At 37.9% G+C, this 21396-nt stretch overlaps 1 protein-coding gene and 1 pseudogene across 1 annotated transcript in view; both read right to left on the minus strand.

The window, feature by feature from the left end:
* LOC119423482 overlaps positions 1–14758 on the minus strand; it is a 17096-nt pseudogene extending 2338 nt beyond the window's left edge.
* A 5957-nt stretch (positions 14759–20715) lies between these two features.
* LOC119423972 (integrin alpha-M-like) overlaps positions 20716–21396 on the minus strand; it is a 28814-nt gene continuing 28133 nt past the window's right edge. Inside the window, 3 exon segments of the mRNA XM_037691408.1 lie at positions 20716–20859; positions 21064–21174; positions 21283–21396. The exon segment at positions 21283–21396 is cut by the window's right edge and continues 34 nt beyond it. Coding sequence (XP_037547336.1) covers positions 20767–20859; positions 21064–21174; positions 21283–21396 — 318 coding nt within the window. The 3' untranslated portion in view covers positions 20716–20766.

Here is a 21396-nt window from a genome sequence, read left to right on the forward strand (position 1 = left end):
ATTAGTGAACTCTTGTTTTGTTTAACAATATTTGCAGCAGAGTAAAAAAAAACTAACCATAGAGTCGCTTTTGAAAATAGGTTTGTCAACAGTGCAGTCTGTCTTTCCTTTTGTTTCACCATCTTCACTGTCCAAGGAGTTGCACTCAATTCTCCCCTGCATGAAAAGACCAAACATCTGTAAAACTTTCAGGAGCTCCTGATCACAACTGAACAAACTTGATGCCTTACATGCAGAGATGTAAACTTCCTGTAGGAGAGCCCAACAGGATATGTGAGAATGATGTGACTGTTGTAAGAGTTTTCTCCTCTGTTCTCCACTGAGACAGTTACATCCAGGAGCTCATCAATGCCAACTTTAACCTCTGAGGATCTGAAAAACAGAAAAGAGTAAAGACACGAAACAAACAAAAAAAAAAACAAGGTTAGAGATGCTGAAAGCTTCTGTAAAGATGAACTCACAGTCAGTACAGATAATTTTCTTAAAAATCTTTGAGCACCTTCGAAAAAAGCATGTTTAATCATGTTTACTCTTCATACATAATGAGGACTGTGTCAAACTGTCATGGTGGACTGATTTGTTTTAGTTAATTCCATATTGTAACTTTAAAGTTAAAATCATGCATCCATACTCCCTGTTTTTAAGTTCCCATTACAGACTGGACTTTTGGCTTGTGAGCAACAAAGCAAATCGATTAAACATTTTCAGACCATATGAAATCAAGGCCAAGGTTCTTTGTCATTCACATCACATGTGGTACATGAGGTGGAACAAAATTGGTGGACGAATGAAGGTGGAAATAAATGTTATTTCAAAAACTTGAGCAAAAAAATACAAAACAATAAGTGTTGAGAGCCAGAAGAGTTTCTACAGGGCAGAAGTGGATACATTTAAGGGTTGCTTAATGATAGACTTCACATATTCCTTCAACAAATAACACAATAATCACATTAACATTTAAAGAAACAACTAAAATGTAGCAAAACATCAGTCTGCTTTGGAAATTTCATTCACACACACACACACACACACACACACGCATGCACGCACGCACGCACGCACACACACACACACACACACACACACACATATATATATATATACATATATATATATATATAAACTGTTATACACATGCTGCATAAAATAATTTGTATTCCTTCTGGTGAGCAAACATCAGGCATATGAATGAAGTTCCTACTGTTTAACAAAATGTTCATCTCAAAAGTGACTAATTTCGACCTAGTTTGGGTCTTATACCTCCAAGTATGTTTCCTTCAGTCAACTTTTTAAGTTAATTAGGAGGCTAAAACATGGATAAAGAACCAAAAGTCATTCTGGCCACCCTCCAAAACAGAGAAGGCTTTAATACACAGTTTGAATAAGTTATATGTAAATATTAGATGACTGCGTACACAAAAAGAGCAATTATTTCAACTAATCACTGAGGTAGAAGAATTTGAAACTAAAGGGATTTGTTTTACAGAGTAGGATCAAACTGTGTAATCTGTTTTTGCTAGTTTTGCAAACAACTGTTATTATGTATAAAACTATACTGAGACTAGCTAAAGAGAATGACAATCCGATTTTGACTTGTTTTTGTGCTGACAGAGCAGGTTAAATGTGGTCACAGACACAGAAAGCTTCTGTTTTGTATCTTGGTCTCACCTGGTGAAGTTGAAATCCACTCTTAAGTTATCTGTACAGTTCATGTCAACCCCACAGATGATCTCAAACCCAATCTGTAGAAAGAAGTATGTTAACAGGTACACTGACAAAGAGGGAATCAGTGACATTGTTAAGATAATTATGATTCTTGAACATTGCACTGTGGAGCTCCTCAAATGATTTCACATGAAGATGATTTTAAAAAAGCAACGTAGAGTAAATATCCCGGTGATGACTTGATAATGTGTGTTTAAAAGTTACTCACAGGATGAAGGGTTGTCATTTTAGCCTGCTGGGAGAGACTTGGTGTAAGATTTGTGTTAGAAGGAAAACTGTCAAAGGTGAATCTGAGCTCGTTATAAAGGGGATTGAGAGCATCATCTGGGCAGGCCTGTAAGAGAGTGAAGGAATGATAAAAGGTGGGCTCTTCAGTTAAACCAATGACTTAGTTATATTCAGTCTGTACTATTTGTATTAGATTGTTTTGATGGTTTTACCTCAATAGAAAAATTCACGTTGTTGCAGCTCTGTCTACTTAAATCAATAGTAACTGATCCAGTGTGCTCTCTCTGTTTGTTACTGATGGAAGCTCTGTTGTTTGGAGTCGAACGAGTTGCATCCAGTGTAAAAGTGAAATTAATCTGTGCTTGAGCTGTGATAAACAAGAGATTCATTAAACATTTGCATGCACGCCCCCACCCCCACACATACTGTATTAACCTTTACTCTATACCTAACCAGTACATGTCTAACCCTAACCCTAATAAAAACACAATTCCTAAGGAATAAGTTGAAAAGGAAGGACCTGTGTTGACTCCAGACAGTCTTCTCATGGTGAAACAGATTGTAGCTGTGCTTGTTAGTGGTTTTGTGCAGTCTACATTTTGAGTTGGGATTTCCTTTGGGTTAAATGACACTGTGGTATCCACCATCACTACAGGCCGGGATCTAAAAAGGGACACATTTGAAAACATAATATAAACTAAACCTGATCTTGGCAACTTAAATGCTGATCAATTATTTACATCTTAGTTTTAAAAATCAACACGCCAGACTAAGACTTACCTGAGTAAGACAACTGTACCCTTTGAACCCACGGCTAAGTCCGGCAGTGTGTCACCACTCTGATCGTAGGACCACTGACTGATTGACAAACCAAAGAACTTTAGTCCTGATTGGACTTCAGAGGCAGCGATTCTCTGTGAAACAGGAAATATCTTCTTTAATCAAGACATACATTTTAAAAATTTAAGTTTAGAGAAACATCAAATGGCTGATATGTTTCATTGTCTGTATCTTGAGTTTGTTCACCTGTGAGTAGGCAGGGTCAATTTGTCCTCCTATGCCATGAAATATGTAGACTGAGCCTTGTCCGTTATTCTCCAAAGGAGCTCCAACTGCTAAGTCATTAAATCTGTCTGCATTTAGGTCAGGAAGAACAGCAAGAGAAGACCCAAACCTTCCTTTGTCTGATGGATCCCCACTTAGTATTGTTAGTTGCGGTGGAGAATCCAAGTGACATTCCACATTCTGGTGAAAATATAAAAAAGTGATTTTTTTTTCTTGTAAAAAGTGGATAAATTACTCAATAAATCAATAAACGTGTATTGAGTATGGTTGTCATTTACCAGACGAGTTAGGGTACAAACATAAACTCGTCCCTCTCTGTCCTGGTCCTTGTACATTGGAGCAGAGATGAGGATCAGATCAGTGTAGCTGTCAGAATTCACATCCATGGCACAAACTTCTGCCCCAAAATATCCACCTGACTGGAACTATAAAAGCAAATAAAAATCAGTTAAATGGACTGTTTTGAGTAAAAAAACAGGTTTAGTTTAAAACAGTCATTTACATAGTTCTCATGTCTTAAAGGTAGTGATTGAAACTTGTGAAAAAACATGTTCCAAACTATACAAAACAGTACAGTTTAAAATAGTTTTATGCCAGTACTTTTCTAAATACTGTATAATAATAAAAACTTTTGAAATGAAAGTTTACAATCCTTGTGAATTGCCACCTTATTGTATTGGAGGAGTTTATGTGCCTGAATGATCCTAGGAGCTATGCTGTCTGTGCAGTTGCCTCTAGTAAGCGTCTCCCAAAGCAGACTGGTACTAGGTGACAGGCCAGACAAAGAGCAATCAAGAATACTTGTATGGACAGAACAAGGAGCTCAATGTAGAGCACCTAGGGCCCCACTCTGGAGCCAGACCTGGGGGAGGGGCTCTTCGATGAGTGCCTGGTGACTGGGCTTCTACCCATAGGTCCCAGTCGGACTCAGCCCAAAGGAGTTACATAGCTTTTAATTCCTGTGGACCTAGCACCTGCGGGAGAGGTAATAAGGGTTGGATACATGGTGCCATAAATGGTCAGTGGTAAATGGATTGTACTTATAAAGCACCTTTCTATCTTATCAAGACACTCAAAGCACTTTATGCTACAATCTGTGCCCTCATTTACCCATTCTTACAGCACTCTACTAGATATCTACAAAACTAACTGAAGAAATCATTCTAAAGAGACAAATCAGTGCTTTATCACATTCATACACTGATGGGACACACACATCAGAGGCAATGAGGAGTTCGGTGTCTTGCCCTGGGACACTTCGGCATGTGACCGCTGGTGGAGTCGAACCTCCAACTCTTGTATTGGAGGATGATTGCTCCAACCACTCAGCTACAGCTGCCCCATTGGTGGTAGCTGAAGGTGGGGGCTTTGATGTTCTGACCCTGGACCAAAGCTCACTCTTGAAATGTCACCTCTCTGGTGGGGAAGAAGCTTGTGTGAAGTTGAGAGGTACTGACTAATTATAGTCTGGCTCACATTGAAGCATGGCATGAACCAAGCTCCTAGAGAGGGTCTGGGCCTTATTCCACTCTGTAGTTGTCCATGGTGAGAGGTGCCAAGCTGGTGTGGGTCTACTTATAGTCCATATACAGTAAGTAGACCCACACTTATATGGAGACCAGTGTGTTCCACTTACAGGGGTATCAACTCTCCTTAGCCTCACTGGTAAGGTCTATTCAGGAGTGTTGGAGAAGAGAGCCTGATCAATGGTCAAACTTCAGATTCAGTAGGAACAATGCGGGCTCCTTCCTGGTCGTGGAAGGCTGGACCAACTCTGGACTTATCTTCATTAGGGTCCTTGAGAGGTCATGGGAGTTTGTCCAACAAATCTGCATATGTTTTGTGAATTTGGAGAATTCCGTCAGTCGTATTCATTGAGGTAAGCTGTGGGAGATTCTCTGTGTACGGAATTGGGGTCTATTGTTGCAGGCCATTCTATCCCTATACAAGAGGTGAGAGTTTGTTCATTATTTTATGGGCAGACTTTCTCAGTACAGTCATGGGTGAAGGGAGTTTGGTTTGGTGGCCTAAAAATTCTGTTCCTGCTTTCTGTGGATGATGTGGTCTTGTTGGCGTCATTGTGCCGTGAACTCCAGCTCTAACTGAAATGGTTCACAGCCGAGTGTGATGCAGCTGGAATGAGGATTAACATCTCCAAGTCTGATGCCATGGTTGTGGTTGTTAACAAGTGAGGGAAGAATGGAGCTTGAGATTGATGGATGAATCGTTGCAACTTCCACAGTATTGTGAAAGTTGTACATTATTGTATTGTATTATTGGCTATGAAATGTTTTGGAATTCTCCCTGTGGAGCTCAACAAAGTGGTTGTAAAAAGAGTTGTCTGGGCCTCTCTGCTTAAGCTGCTGCTCCCGCAACCTGACTCCAGAACAAACCAAATATAATTCATACATATATACTCAGCAAATATTAAAATAAATATGTAACAACACATTAAAATAGTCTTGTTCCCAAACAATTCCTCCATGGGCTTTTGGACTTATGAAACCTTTTTTCATGGTTTTGCAATGCGTACGTTTATTACTATTAGTGTTAGACCTACCTGCCATTGATACGGATCAATTTGTTGTTTAAATTCTTCTCCAACAACAGTGATTACAGCTCCGTTGTGTTTATATCTTGGAGCACCAATTATTGTCAGTTTACCAGAATCAGCTTGTGCAACAGCCATAGATTAACCTGAAATTTAACAAACAACTTGTGAGACATCAGAAAAAATATTTTCATTTGTTCAATTATTTACAATGTATATGGGAAATAATCTATGGAAACCATTGTTAGACAGCTGTTGTTTTGCTTTCGACTGCTCTTTTCTTCTGGGGTCGCCACAGCGAGTGAACTGGTTTGAAAGACTTGGCAATTGTTGTACACTGGATGTCCATTCTAACACAACCTGGGTTTGAACCCACAGCCTCAAGATTATAAGATCACAGCACTGACAGTCCACAGTCCAAACTATTGTTAGTTTAACATAATTAGACATATACCTATGACTCCTGCAGTTTTGCTGCAACCTGGTCATACTTTGGTTTGTTTTATTGTCATATTCTTACCAAGATAGCTGTCAGGGTCTATAGTTGCTGGCTGATACGACCCAGTGTTTACTGCATTTGAAAGTGAGTATTTCATGTAGCCTCCTCTCCACTGGTTAGCACCAACAATAGCAATCTGAATTCCCTGTAATGAAGAAATAAAAGTGTAAATGTAGCATTTATTTAAAATGGGATTTGCTTTTAACTTAAATCCAGTATTTATTTATTTTACCCCAGGTACATAGGCTGCTCTGAACCCCTCTTGAGACATTTCAAGTTTCAGTGTCTCACCACTCGTTTGAGATCCTAGAATGTTAAAATGAATTAGTTTTAAATAGAATGAGAGCGTGAGCATTTATTAGAGACATTTAAAGGCATTTCAGACATCATTTAAATAGTCTGACAAAAATACATATGTTTATTTAAACTAGAACAGTAGGTAGGTTTTACATGTTCTTATGGTTCTGACTTGTCACTGCCTATAGTTTGATGAGACAAGTTGGAAAAACATTTCCCTGAGCTGAAAATGAACAACAGCTTTGCTTTGGAAAACAACATCGTACCTTCAATAGAAAATATTTTTTCTTGTAAAGTATCTCGTATTTTGTCAAGAGCATCGAAGCTTTCCACTTCAAACGTAAAGTTTTCAGGGGGATTAGATGCAATGGTTCTGAGCTCATGTTTTGTTTGACTGTTCAAAAATGCACTCCCCACCTAGAGACAAAGACAAAACTTGAGCAAGGAGATACAATTTAGCAACTCAAAGTCAGCTGTCTTAAAATAAGTACTAAACAGAAAAAAAAGTAGGGTGACTTTTAGGCTGCTGTATTTTCCAAAAGCTTTATTTGCTTCAAATGAATACGTTTAAAATGATCAAATGGATTACTCAAAAATAATTTACATTCTGTTTGGATTTTATTTTTTTAATTAGAACAAGTCATGCTCATATTTTTGTTCTTTAAAGTACTATACAGTATATTCATATGTCCTTGGTAAATCTTACCCCAACAGCAAACCGAACAATGTTTTGGTCATTAGCTAATTTTACTGCTCCTGGTAATTGATCGGGGTCACTAGATTGCCCATCTGTGATGACTATCAAAATCTTTTTCACGTTTGATCTTGACCCTTTATTTTGTGAGAAAACATTATTCCTGTCAAAAGAAACAAATGTTTCGTGTTATGATTTTTACTTCTGTGAGATGCAACATAGAAAACTGAAACTGAAAAGGTAACAAAGTACTAATTCTAAACACGTATCTACAACATTATAATATTTAATCCCAGCCTGGAATAAAACTATTAAAATAACAAATACTTACACTACAGTTTGGATTGCTGCAGCTGTGTTTGTTTCTTGTTGCAGCTGAGGAATACTATCAATTTGATATTCCCAATTAACGGTGGGAAATGTACTAAAGTAATAATGAATGTTAGCACTCCGTGAAAACTGGATGATGGCAAACTGCATGATAAATAAAAAGAACTATTGTTGAGATTATGGTGTGGATATTTGTTACAAAACTGAAGATGAGCTAGTTATTTGAAGAAACAAAAAAAAACTTTATCATGTGTCAGTTTGAACACATGATGTTTACATTTCTCTTTTTGGCTCATTGATAAAATTCATTTAAAATTGTGATCTTCAGTCTTACCTGTGTATCTTTCCCCCAGAATGCACGGATTAGATTTTTCACAAAATTCTTCATTTTATTAAAATCTTCTGCAGCTATACTGCCTGAACCATCCAATAAAAATGCAATGTCAGCTGCTGTTTTACAGTCTGTTCAAAAGAAAAGGGTTCAACCAGAGATCAATGGCTGCAGGTTTCTGCGATTTCTCTTTAAGTAAAGCATTTTGTCCTTGCGTTATACACAGAGCTAAATCTGTTCCCAGTGCGTCAGTGTTTTCCAATGCTATATACATGCATTATCAATGATGGTGTTGAACTTTGCGTTTACCTTCAATGGAAGATGGGTAAGAACTTCCAAAGCTATTGGTCTGATTTATCTCAATGCACAAGCCATTGTACATGGTGATAGATTTACAGTCTTTAGGAATGGTTGGACCACATGCCTGAAAAAAAAGATCAATTTTAATTATGTATTTAATTTGAGCGTTGAGCTTTTTTTTTTACATTGCATACAATATTTAAGCTGTAGTTTGTTGATCTCACCAAAGTTTTCTGCGTGGTGGGATCACTTGTCATTGCCAAACCAAGGGACATGTTGACAGCAGCTTTTTGCCCTATATGAGAACGTTCAACAGTTCTTAAAACACTCATTCAAGATTTATAGGTTTTACATTTTCAAGCTGTAACTACACAGTGATCAAACATTTGGCACTCCCACATGTCATACAATGAATATTTGCATCATAATCTCTGTTGGATGTACATTCTAATAATTGGAGCTGTTTACACAATTGCTAATGGTATTTCATCAATAGGAGGAACATTTTTTTGTATCATAAAATTATGAAAATAAATTAAACTTTCACACAAACTGTAGAAGACTTGTTCTATTTTACCTGTTTTTGCTCGACATCTTTTAAAACATGTTTTCCTTTTGAGGCCAACATTATTTGAATGTCAACTTTTTTATGTGGTGCTTTGGCTTCACACGTTTTGCTTTTTACTGTCTTTAACACAAATGTTGATTATTGAGCATGGACTTTGTTGTTTTCAACCAGTTTGACACGACTGCCAACAAGGAAGAAGGCCGGCAATGGAGGAGGGGGCGTGACAAAGAGACCTTCATAGCACCAACATAACTGGTTTGTTCCACTTTGGCGTAAGCTATTGGAGGAAGAATCAGTTTTGTTATGTGTTTCCTTGACTGATGAAGCCTTCCGGATCGAAGGCGAAACGTTTCAGCACCAAGAAAAAAGAAACTGTCCAGATGACCTGACTGAAAAATGTTGGATTCTTCTTAATATTGCCAGTCTGGTGCATTAAAGGTATCAGATCCATTATAACTAAAACTAGTGTAAACATGTCTAGTACTGTCAGATTTCTGGTTCATTTTGACATAGCGACATTATGAGTAAAAAAAAACTATTCCTACCTGGAAGAATCAGATTTTGGCATCCATCAGTGGTGCACTGAAAAATCTGTCCTCTTTCATTTTTGGAATACTGTTCAAGTGGAGCACTGATGAGCAAGCTGAGGAAATAAACACAAAAAAACACTTTACAGTTTCCTTATTTTACTTTATTTTTTACTTATTTATATCATGTTTCTGGCCAAGTTGAAACATGTTTTTACTAAAGTGCAAGTTGGATGAACAATAATAATAATAATAATAATGAATTTAATTTGTAACGCACTTTTCATTAACAAAAATCTCAAAGTGCTACAGAGTGCAACTAAAATCAATGATAAAATCAACTAAAATCAGTGAAAAAATCAACTAAAATCTGTGATAAAATCAACTAAAATCAATGATAAAATCAACTAAAATCAGTGAAAAAATCAACTAAAATCTGTGATAAAATCAACTAAAGTCAGTGATAAAATCAACAAAAATCAGTGAAAAAATCAACTAAAATCTGATAAAATCAACTAAAATCTGTGAAAAAATCAACTAAAATCTGTGATAAAATCAACTAAAATCAGTGATAAAATCAACTAAAATGCTTTTGTATAGTAATTTTGTTTGGAATATATTTTGGGGACAAGGGGCAGATTTTATAAGAATTCATTCTTCTTCTGCTGCCTTTCATTTTATTTCTGTGATTGTATATCTTTTTTCTTTTCTTTAAATTGTATTATATTTGTTGTTTGGATGAAATGAAATGAATAAATAAAACATACATACATACATAAAATCAATGATACAATAATGTGGAGGCAGAATAGGCTTGCTTAAAAAGAAAAGTCTTTAAGCCTTTTTTAAAGTCAGTCAATGATTGTGGCGCTCTCAGATAGTCAGGGAGGGAGTTCCAGAGGCGGGGGGCAGCCACACAGAATGCCCGATCTCCCATGGTCCTTAATTTAGTTCGTGGAAGGTGGAGGAGATTACTGTTCTGTGATCGTAGGGACCGGGTGGATGAATATGGAGCAAGAAGGTCCTTCAGATAATCTGGTGAATTTCCATATAAACACTGATGGTAATGAGAGCAATTTTGTACTGAATTCTGTAAGTGACAGGAAGCCAATGGAGGTTATGGAGAATGGGTGTAATATGTTCAAATTTACGAGCTCTCAATAAAATCCTGGCTGCACTGTTTTGAATATATTGAAGCTTCTGAAGGTTTTTGCTGGGTATTCCAGTAAACAGGGAGTTGCAGTAGTCGAGCCTGGAGGAGACAAAAGCATGGACGAGTTTCTCTGCATCAGCAAAAGTGAGAGATGGGCGCAGTTTGGAGATATTTCGAAGATGGAAGAAACAGGTTTTAAACAGATGCTTAATGTGATTTTCAAATGTAAGATGAGAGTCCATTTTTATTCCAAGATTTGTAACAGAGGTGGAGAGGGGGATGTCTTGTCCAGAAAATGAAATAGTCGTTATAGTTGAAGTTTGAACCTGGTGAGGGGTGCCAATCAGTATGGCCTCTGTTTTGGAGTAGTTTAACTGAAGAAAGTTCTGATTCATCCATGCCCTTATCTCCTCCAGACAGGTAGAGAGGGCAGTGAGTGAAGCTGGAGATGACAATGGTGAAGATGATGCTCCAGTCCTGATGTAAAGCTGTGTATCGTCGGCATAACAGTGAAAAGAAATGTTGTACTGATTAATAATTTGACCTAAAGGCAACATGTAAAGGGAAAACAGCAGGGGCCCTAAAACTGACCCTTGAGGGACACCACAGGAGACACAGACAGTCTGGGACTTGGCATTGCCAAGACTAACACGTTCCAGCCTATTGGAGAGGAAAGATTTAAACCAGTCCAGGACAGTGTCACAGAGACCAACCTCCACATGAAGACGGTGGAGGAGGATACTATGGTCCACAGTGTTGAAAGCTGCAGTGAGGTCAAGGAGAACAAGGAGGGAGGGAGAACCAGTGTCAGCAGCCATGAGGACATCATTGGTGACTCTCAGCAGTGCGGTCTCAGTACTGTGAGCTGCACGTAAGCCAGACTGAAACTTCTCATACAGGGAGTGTTGTTGTAGGTGGATCTGCAGCTGAGCAGCAACTGCTTTTTCCAGCACTTTGGACAGAAATGGGAGGTGAGAAATTGGGCGGTAATTAGAAAGAATGTCTGGATCCAAATTGGATTTTTTCAGATGAGGCCTAATGATGGCAGTTTTAAGAGGCAGTGGAACTTGACCAGATTGCAGTGACTTATTTATTATTTGTGTGATTAATGGGCTTATTGCAGAGTGATTGGATTTAATGAGAGACGAGGGGAAGGGATCCAGGGCGCAGGATGAAGGCTTCATTTTCTTGATGATGGTCTCCACTTCACTCTCAACAACCTCATCAAAGCAGCTCAAGGACCCAGAACAAAACAAGTTAGGTTGCAGATTTATTGCAGCTGTTAATCATGGTTCAACACAATAACATGATCTCACTCTCATGAGGCGCTGATCAACCAACTAAGGAAAGAAAACATTTTGAAATAGCAGGCTGGTTAGTAGAGACCTTTATTTTTTCTCTCAACAGAACACGTTCCTGACAATCTCAAAATGCACATTTAACAAAGTTTCAGGTTGAATCTTCAAAAGAAAACTTAAGTTGCTAACTCACCCTGATCGTCTCTGCACCACCTGGTAGCCAAAACCTGCAGCGGGGTTGCTGAGGGACCTCCAAGCCACGGGATCAACATTAAAACACAGGGCAGCTTGAAACACTGAGGAGTGAAGAAGAAAAATCCACACTATTCATTTAATTTTAAGACAGCATGATATTACAGAATTTTTTACGACAAACAAAAATCTTTAAAACAATTTTATGACTCGGTTAAGTTTTTGCAGGTTAAATAGTATTCATTATTGATTACCAATAGAATTAGAATAGTCTGGATCCTGGTTTATCAACATACTTTGTACAAAGAACACGTCCACAGCTAATTGGACCTCGTCAGGCTGTTGCCTATGTGAAGGATTGGTTTGTGCTTTGAGGACTCAAAATCAGCTGATTTACGAGCGAAAACGTAAGTTGGAAGTGATTTGAATCGCACGCCACCTGCGGCTTTGGGACTCGTCAGCATGAAAACGACCTTGAAGAGGCTCGTAAGCATGTACCAGTAGAATGCACCCTAATCTGGCCATTTCAGACCTTAGAAGTACCAATACAGACTCATAGGCTGACAAATACAAATAGTCTGCCTGAATAAATCAACAATTGTGGTTTTATCTGAATCTGACTCTCCGGTTGGCCTCGAAACACGCCTACTTATCAGTTTCTCCTCCACTATCCTCTCCTCATGACTTTGTCCCTTTTTCTATCTGAAAAATGTATTCCGTAAAGGATAAGAAGACCACGCTTATAGCAGCAGCTTCGTGCACTCCGCCCATCTTTCGGACGACTGTACAGACATATTCTTGTTGTATCTCAGTGCAATGATAATAAAGCTTATTCTGATTCTGATTCTGATTCTGACAAGGTTCTTATTTTATAGCACAGCAGCTGCTACAATGTAAAATAAAAGGCTGCGGGTTGAATTGTGGTTTCAGTAATCTGCTTGTTGAACTTCAAAAAGAATTTCAAGCAATGCTTTTTCAACTGAAGAAATAAAACAAAACTTTTGTCACCAGACAAAGCATGTAGCAGTAAGCTTTTGAGCATCGAGACCATAACTTTTAATAACAAATTTATTTGCACATTTTGAAATGACATCACTCAAAAATAATTTAATTGTTTTTATAATTCCTTTTTTTTTTCTTATTGTTTTGTCACCGGCACACCCTCTCTTGGGCTTCTGTGACTTTTTGTCTTCAATAAATACTGACAGGTTATTTCCACACGCCTACATATTTTTATTACATCATCATGATTCATCACTCATCGTTCACCCCTCAGGCAGAAGTTTCCACAGCGTAAAAACACGAACAAAGTTGAGGAACAACTTCTTGCATGAGGCTCATGACCTCAGGCTCCTTTACCTTGTGCTTTTTAAATTTAGTACATTATACATTTAAATACTTATCATTAACTTTAAAGTTATTTATTTTAGGCTAGTCCAAGTAACACTTGAGTTTGTCTGTGTTTCTGACATGCTGTTGAATGACACTAAATTTGCCTAAATATATTCAGATTTTGTCCGTTCTGTTCCTCTGTTTTTGTCATTCATGTTTCAGATCTTCAATCAAATTTTAATATTAAACAAAGATAAGCTGAATAAATATAAATTATACTTTTTAAATTATGAGTTCATTTATAATGGGACTAATGCTATCAAATCATTATGGCCAATGAGAAAAAGTATTTGCTTCCTAAACCTCAAAACTGGTTGTGCCAACTGTGGCAGCTACAACTGCAATCAGGTGTTTGTGATCAACAGCAACAAATCTTTCATGCCTTTGTGGTGGAATATAGATACTGTGCTTTGGACTATTGCTGTGCCACAGAAGCCAAGTTGAGCTTAATGTCATGAACTGATGGCAGAATGTTCTCCTGAAGGATTTTCTGGTAAAGATTAGAACCATGGTTTCATCAGCAATAAACCCAAGACCATAACTGTATTACTGAGCTTTTTATTTATGTATCTGAAATGCAGTGTTAGTTTCATGCTATACAGTATGTAACAGGATGCATACCTTTTGTTTTGTCATTTCACAGATTTTTAAGCCTCAGGGAGAATTGAAATGTATTTTTGGAAAATTTGAGACCGGATTTGTGTTTGTTCTAATGAGCGGTGGTATTGCCTTTGAAACTGTTCCATTTTGAACTTTATCTCAATAAATTTGATGTGCCAATAATAATAATAGCCATATTATTATTGCTTAATCATGAAATGAGACTAGCAGGGCTTTAGATGTTGATCTGAGTCCTTTTGGGACCTCCCAGACACTGATATGCTCTTGGAAGGTTCACTACCATCCATCCATCCATCCATCCATCCATCCATCCATCCATCCATCCATCCATCCATCCATCCATCCATCCATCCATCCATCCATTATCTTTACCCGCTTCTTCCTTTTTGGGTCGCTGGTGCCCATGTCCAGCAATCACAGTGCAAGAGGTGGAGGACACCCTAGACAGGTCTCCAGTCCATCACAGGGCCACACAAGAAAACAACCATTCACTCTCTCACTCACATCTAGGGACACTTTAGAGTTACCAATCAGCCTAACATGCATGTTGTTGGTCTATGTGAGGATACCAGAGTACCCGGAGAAAACCCACACATGCACCGAGAGAACATGCAAACTCCACCCAGAAAGACCACCCAGACTGGGATATGAACCTGCTCGCTGAGAGGCAGCAGCTCTACCAACTGTGCCACCGTGCTGCCCATGGAAATCATTAATTAAAAATGCTTTTCCTGTCTTTACTTAGCCTACTGTTAATAAATCATACTGGTGTGTGTCAGGCAAGTTTGTAGTTCCAAAAATATGCAACAAAGCTGTTACTGTATATTTGGAAAGAAAGCAAGAAAGCAAGAAAAAAGAAAGAAAGAGAGAAAAAGAAAGAAAGAAAGAAAAAAAGAAAGAAAGAAAGAAAATGAATAAATTTAGAAAATATTGGTATAAGCCTTTCTTACCTAACAAGAAAAGTGTCACAAAAATGATCCAGTTCATTGTGTTTCTCTCATGCAAAGTGGGATACTTTGTTCTGGTTAAATAATTTTTACTAATATCTTTGGAAACTAGCACTACGTAGCTCTCTTATGAGTGTCAGGAGATAAATGCTGATTGTTGATGGCACAGTGCAGAACAAATGAAGGAACTTCAACGCCAACAAAGGAACACAAATTTAGGAGAAGTATCAAACAATTCCCACTTTCAAAACAGAGTTTCTAGTTTTGTGGCAGACAGGGAACTGAACAGAATTTTTTTTTTCACACACATTAATAAAAACTTAAGATGCATTTCCTTTGTTCAAGGGTTGAACTGCAATTTTGCATGGATCTGTCTGCCAACAAGTAAGGTACGACTGTGTGTTCAGGCAGAAACTCTTACTAAGCAGTGTTCTTTCTCTTGTGGCAAAACTTTTCAAGTTTTAAAAACTAGTACAAAATAAAATTGCATACAAGACAACTTTATTTATAATGCACTTTTAAAAATAACATTGTTGGTCAAAGTTCTACACACCAATAAAGAACAGTAAAATACAAGAATTCAAAACATAAACCTTTAAAACAAGAATAAGGAACAATTAATTAAACAGTGAAAATAATAACTAGACAAAATTGTCAAAAAAAAAAGTTCAAACTGAGTAAAAAGCTAAAGTGTGTGTGTGTGTGTGTGTGTGTGGGGGGGGGGGGGGGGTGTTAAGACAAGATTTAAAAACAGGAAGTGTGTAGACCTGTCTATTGTGCAATGGCAAATCGTTCCAGCAATGAAAATCACCAGGTCAGTTTTTACAGTTCTCTGATGCAAATGACAGCTGTTGAACCATAAAACATACAGTTTGATATACAGTAACTTATGTACATGGACTATATTACAAAATAGCATGGTTCCCTTTTTTTCAAACACTGCGCTCACAACTGGTCAGGAAGAAGAAACTATAAAAGTAGTTCTCTATATCATTCACCATATGTGTAAGGATGGTACCTTTTGCTGTTTCTGTTTGTGTCTGTGTTTCCCTAGTGTTTCCTCGTCAGTTTAATTGTTGCCACCTTTGTCTCGTCACACCTGTTGTAATCACGTCTTGTCTCGTCCTTGTATATAAGCCTCCTGTTCTGTGTTGTTCCTTTGTCGGGTCGTATTCGTTGGGTCTTCCTGTTTCCTGCGTCTCCTGAAATTTCCCTGAGCTTCCTGAGTCCTTGTGAGTTTCTCCCTGAGTCTTCTTGTTCATGTAAGTTTTGCTGCCACGTCAGCTTATTGTTTTGTTACCTTTTATTTCATCATTAAAGATATCTATTTTTGTAATCTGCCGAGTTGAGTCCTGTCTGCACTACTGGGTTCGTTCCTCCTGACAATATGTGGCTTGTCTGAAATAACTAAGATTAAAAGGGAACTGCTTTTTAAAAGGGTCTGCTGCTTTTTTTTTTTTTTTTTCCACTTTCTCAGAATCGTTTCATCTGTGTGTCAGAGAAGTAGATAATGCTAATTTTGTATTAGCCAGTGATCTTAAGTTGGTAAAGTTATTATTTTTAATTTGATATCTTATTTCTTTACTTCTACTGTTGATATGTTTTACATGATAAAAGAAAAAGCCTAATGAGGGGCAAGACAAAGGGATTTTACAGTTTACATGCTATTCTGGCGCACACCAGCCACTAGGGAGCACAAGCCAGAGTATCTCTTGTGCCGGTCCCAAGCCCAGGTAAATGGTGAGGGTTGAGTCAGGAACTGCATCCGATGTAAAACACTTGTGCCTAAACCTTAATGCAAGTTCATCAAAGTGAAACCATACCGGATCGGTTGAGGCCCGGGCTAACAACCACTGCCACTGATACTATTGACAAACTGGGTGCCTGCAGAAATTGTGCTACTGTTAGTCAAAGACCACAAGGAGGGAAACATGTCAGGAGACAGAGGGAGAAGAGGAAACTCAAGAATGTAGAACTGGGGGTTGAAACTAAATGTGGAGACAATGACAGGCAAAGGTAGAGAGCTGGCCGACATGATCCAGAGAAGGAAGGTAGATGTTTTATGTGTCCAAGAGACCAGGAGGAAGGGCAGCAAGGCTTGCAGCATTGGAGCAGGGTTCAAACTGTTTTACCATGGTGTGAATAGAAAGGGAAATTGAGTAGGGGTGGCCCTGAAGGAGGAGTTGGCAAAGAATGTAGTAGAGGTGAAGAGAGTGTCAGACAGGGTGATATGCCTGAAGGTAGAAGTAGAAGGTCTGATGCTAAACATTGTCAGTGGTTATGCTCCACAGGTTGGATGTGATAGAGAGGAGAAAGATACATTTAGGAAAGATCGGGATGAAGTGATAGAGAGTATTCCCAGGGAGGAAAGAGTAGTGATCGGAGCAGACCTGAATGGACATGTTGGTGAAGGAAACAGAGGGGATGAGGAAGTGATAGGTAGGTTTGGTGCCAAGAATAGAAACCAGGAAGGACAGATGGTGGTGAATTTTGCCAAGAGAATGGAAATGACTGTAATCAACAAACAAATGGTGGAAGCTGAAGAAGGAAGAATGTTGTGAGAAATTCAGAGGAAAAAATAAATAAAATGGGCGGAGAGACACAGACAAAAGTTTGATGTCTGGCGTGCACATCATCTCCCTGATGATAACCATGTTACACCACTTTTTATTTACGTAAAGGCACAGTCCTCCATCAAGTGATTTACCTGTCCTGGTGGTCTCTGTCCAAACGAATGGGCTCACCGAAGCCCTTAATCTCCACATTCGATTGCAAATTGTGATCCTTGAGCCAAGTTTTGGTCAGTGCCAAAACACAGGCACTTTTGTACTCCTCCAGAAACTTCACATTAGCCTGAAGTTTGTCGATTTTGCCGTGGAGTGACTGTACATTTGCCAGCATAATGGTTGGAAGCGGTATACAAGTGAGTTTTTCTTCTGTATTCTACAGTGTTAGCCATTAAGTTATCTTCTTCCATTCGTATCTATATTTTTATTTTATGTTTTGCTATGTGCTTTGCTTGTTTGTTTCTGCTGTACAGCACTTTGGTTGGCCTCGTTGCTGTTTTAAGTGCTCAATAAATAAAGTGGTATGGTAACAAGCCCCTCTTTCACCCCTTTTCTAAGGTGTGTCTCAGAACAACTGCTTCGTTAAATCCAAATGAGGCGCTTCACACCCCCTCTAGCTTATAGAGCATTGCATTGTACTATTAAATACAAACTGTTCATTTACAAATTACAGAATATAAAGATATCTTCTTAGCACTAGGAGAAACAAAATCCAACTTTTCTGCACTCCTAGAGACTCCAATCACACAACAAAATGCTTTTCAGGGCTAAAAGAGTGGATAGTGCACGATACATTCACTTTATTTAACTGATATGTCTTGTCATAACCTAATTTCAGGAACGCAATGGCGTTGTAATACGCTGAGGAATTAAGCACTTGTAGCAAATGCAGTTTTCCAATTGCATTTTGCTCTTATGGTCACCACAGAGGAGCAAAAGATGTTGTAAAAAAAAGACACAAAAAAAGCCATGCTGTCAAAATACAACCTCAACCTGGCCATTGTTGCTGTTGGCTGGTTAGTGCATGCCTGTTAACGAAGATGCGAGGCAAACCCACCAGTGAAGGAAAACATGTGGATATACTTAGAACCATGTGGACTAGGCCTCGTCTCCTTGAAATATAGCAATAAGCAAAAAAAAAACAACAACAAAAAAAAAACTTGTAGCATATACAGCTTCTTTAAAGGTTAGAATAACATTTTCAACCTGCAGTGGTGATGGCAGTACAAAAGCTTTGATACTTGTTTTAAACTCTGAAGTACAATTACATTGGAGAACTGCTTCGGAGCTTGTTTTTGTATCCCCAAACCACATAAGGACCCAAGATTTATTGAGAATAAAAGACCTATTACACTCAGAAATTCAGTTTATAAATTATTAACCTACATCTTTACCATGCGTCTCCAAACCGGGATCTCAAATGTTATTGCAGAATCAAAATCTGGCTTCTTAAAAGGAAGATCAATCCACAACTGGTAATGGATCTAACTGAATATAGGGAGATGATAAAGGATGATGGCTTTTTTCTTTTCTTAGACTTTTACAAAGCCACTGACTCTGTGGAACACCAATTTTTATTCTCAGTTCTTGAATGTTTAGGAGTTGGAGAAAAGTGTATTATTTTATATCAAAATATCAGTAGATGTGTAATACCACCTAAAGGCACCATAGCCAGATTTAATGCAAGTATTCCTCAAGGATGTCCTATCTCCTCATATCTTTTTATTTTAGCTGCAGAAATGTTAGCAATCTATCTTAAAAACTGTGCAGACATTAAGAAATTAGATGTTTTTGGTACAGAATTAATTATTAGCCAGTTAGCAGATGACACTACCGTCTTCTTAAAAAAAATCAAAAGCAGGTTCCAGTAGTAATTGACAAAACAAAATTAATTTCAGAGGCCTCATGCCTAACACTAAATAAATTTAAAAAAAAAGTGAACTTCTAGCCATTCATGACACATCTCTAAAAAAAGGGCAGCACGGTGGTGCAACTGGTAGAGCTGCTGCCTCTCAGCGAGCAGGTCCCTAGTTCAAATCCCAGTCCGGGGGTCTTTCTGGGTGGAGTTTGTATGTTCTCTCCGTGCATGCGTGGGTTTTCTCCGGGTAATCCGGTTTCCTCCCACAGACCAAAAACATGCATGTTAGGCTGATTGGTAACTCTAAATTGTCCCTAGGTGTGAGTGAGAGAGTGAATGGTTGGCCAGAAAGAGAGTAGGAATCAGTGGCCTTCTAGCCTTTAGCTGGGCCAATGCACCCACCCGCTTCCCCCTCTTCTGTTTCCAGGCACGTCGTTTCCTCTTGACCGTTGCTCCTCACACTTTGTTGTACCATTCCATTGTCCTCAGGAGCCGCTGTCTGAGGAGTGCATATTTCAGCCTCGGGGATATATTAATAGCCGAACTGTCTCTGATGGTCTCAGTTCGGTTGAGCTGTACTTTAGCTGTGAATTTAGCACTGAACTAGTACCTAAGCCCCAAAGTAATTAAAATAATTAAAATAAGGCTTAATCACTAGAACATGAGAAGCCACTGCACTTCTGTGCACTGCCATAGCATTCCTTACTGTTGTTTTTTTTAATATTATATTCAAAACAGTTTGATTATAATGGTATTTTGAAGGTTGGACAAACACAGGTATACCTCTGTATATTAAAAAAAGAATATATGTACATCTATGAAACATATATCTGCATATATTAAATTATGTTTAGTTAGTTAAGAAGGAACTTCAGCTTTAGATACTTCCTTTATTTTTAACAAAAACAGGTTATTAGCACATAAGCAGCTTTAAGCAGACATACTGTTTATCAGTATCTATACATATGTTGTGAGGTGGCATTTAAAGAAGAATTTATTTTACAGTAATGTATTTTAACAACCATAAACACAGCATAACTGATACATATCTGGAGAAATTAAAAATACACAAACATTTCAGTTCACAATATATTTCAGCTACTCTTTTTAGAAGGTAAACTCAATATGTACAGTTAAAAAACTATATTAAAGCTCATGACCTGACAATTTTAGAAGATTTATGCTGAAAGATGTCATCATGCTTTGTGAACGGTGAAGTGCATCAAAGTAGCAATCCCCTTTATTATTGTAATGTGAACATTGAGTAACAATACTTTTGAAATTCTAGAAATTTCAGTTTCAAAAGGTAAATGTAGGATTCTCTAAAACAGCAGAAAGGCCTTGAGAAGAAAAGTCACTTTTACTTGTGATTTTTCTCATGTTTTTTTTTGGTGTTGGTTTGTTTGTTTGTTTGTTTGTTTTGATAAATGACAAAGGATTTTGAAACACATGCTATTAGTTTCATTAGATAAAAACAGCTAAATGTGTAGTAAAAAGAGAGAAACTGTGTTCTTTATATTTGTTAGCTGCAAAGGTAAGGTGATGTTTGCAGATGGCTGTTGTTACAGATCTCCTGAATAGATAAAAAGCAGATATCAAGAGGACTGAAAATGAATTTGATGTTTATTCCTCTGTGGGTGCAGTTTCTTCTGTACCTAGAATATCTTCTCCTTCTGCATTAATCATGCCTTTGTATTTGCTCTTAAAGAATCCAGCCTGAGAATGAAAAAGAAATGAGTGTGATATGAAAACACTGTCATCCTGCATCAGAGTCAACAGAAATGCAAAGAAAACAAAAAACAAGCACAAAAAGGACATAATCTTTACAGAAGAAAAGATTTTTATGTGAATCAATTCAGATAATGATTAAGAATTTATTTATTTGTTTTTTGTGTATACTTCCGGGATGTAGTGACTCACCTTATACAGACCAGCAGTGAGAAGCACAAGGAAAGCCAGCCCTCCCAGAGATCCTCCTATGATCTCTTTGGTAAAATCTGGTTCAGGAAACACTTCTACCTCAGTCTCAATCTGAAAAATAAGGTGACATAATCTGGATTCAATTCAAGTTCCTATATTACTACTACTAATAATAATAATAATAAGAAGAAGAAAAAGAAGCTAATGATGTGCAATCACCAGGCGAACAGGAGGGGTGTTATTAGAGGCTGTTGAGAAGAAGATGTACTGGGTTCTGTCATACTCCAAACTGGCCGTACTGGTCAAGATAAATTTTGCAGATGGAAGTCCAAT

Source organism: Nematolebias whitei, chromosome 17 (assembly GCF_014905685.2).
Source record: "Nematolebias whitei isolate Nwh7 chromosome 17, NemWhi1, whole genome shotgun sequence".
In the NCBI taxonomy this organism is placed as follows: Eukaryota; Metazoa; Chordata; class Actinopteri; order Cyprinodontiformes; family Rivulidae; genus Nematolebias; species Nematolebias whitei.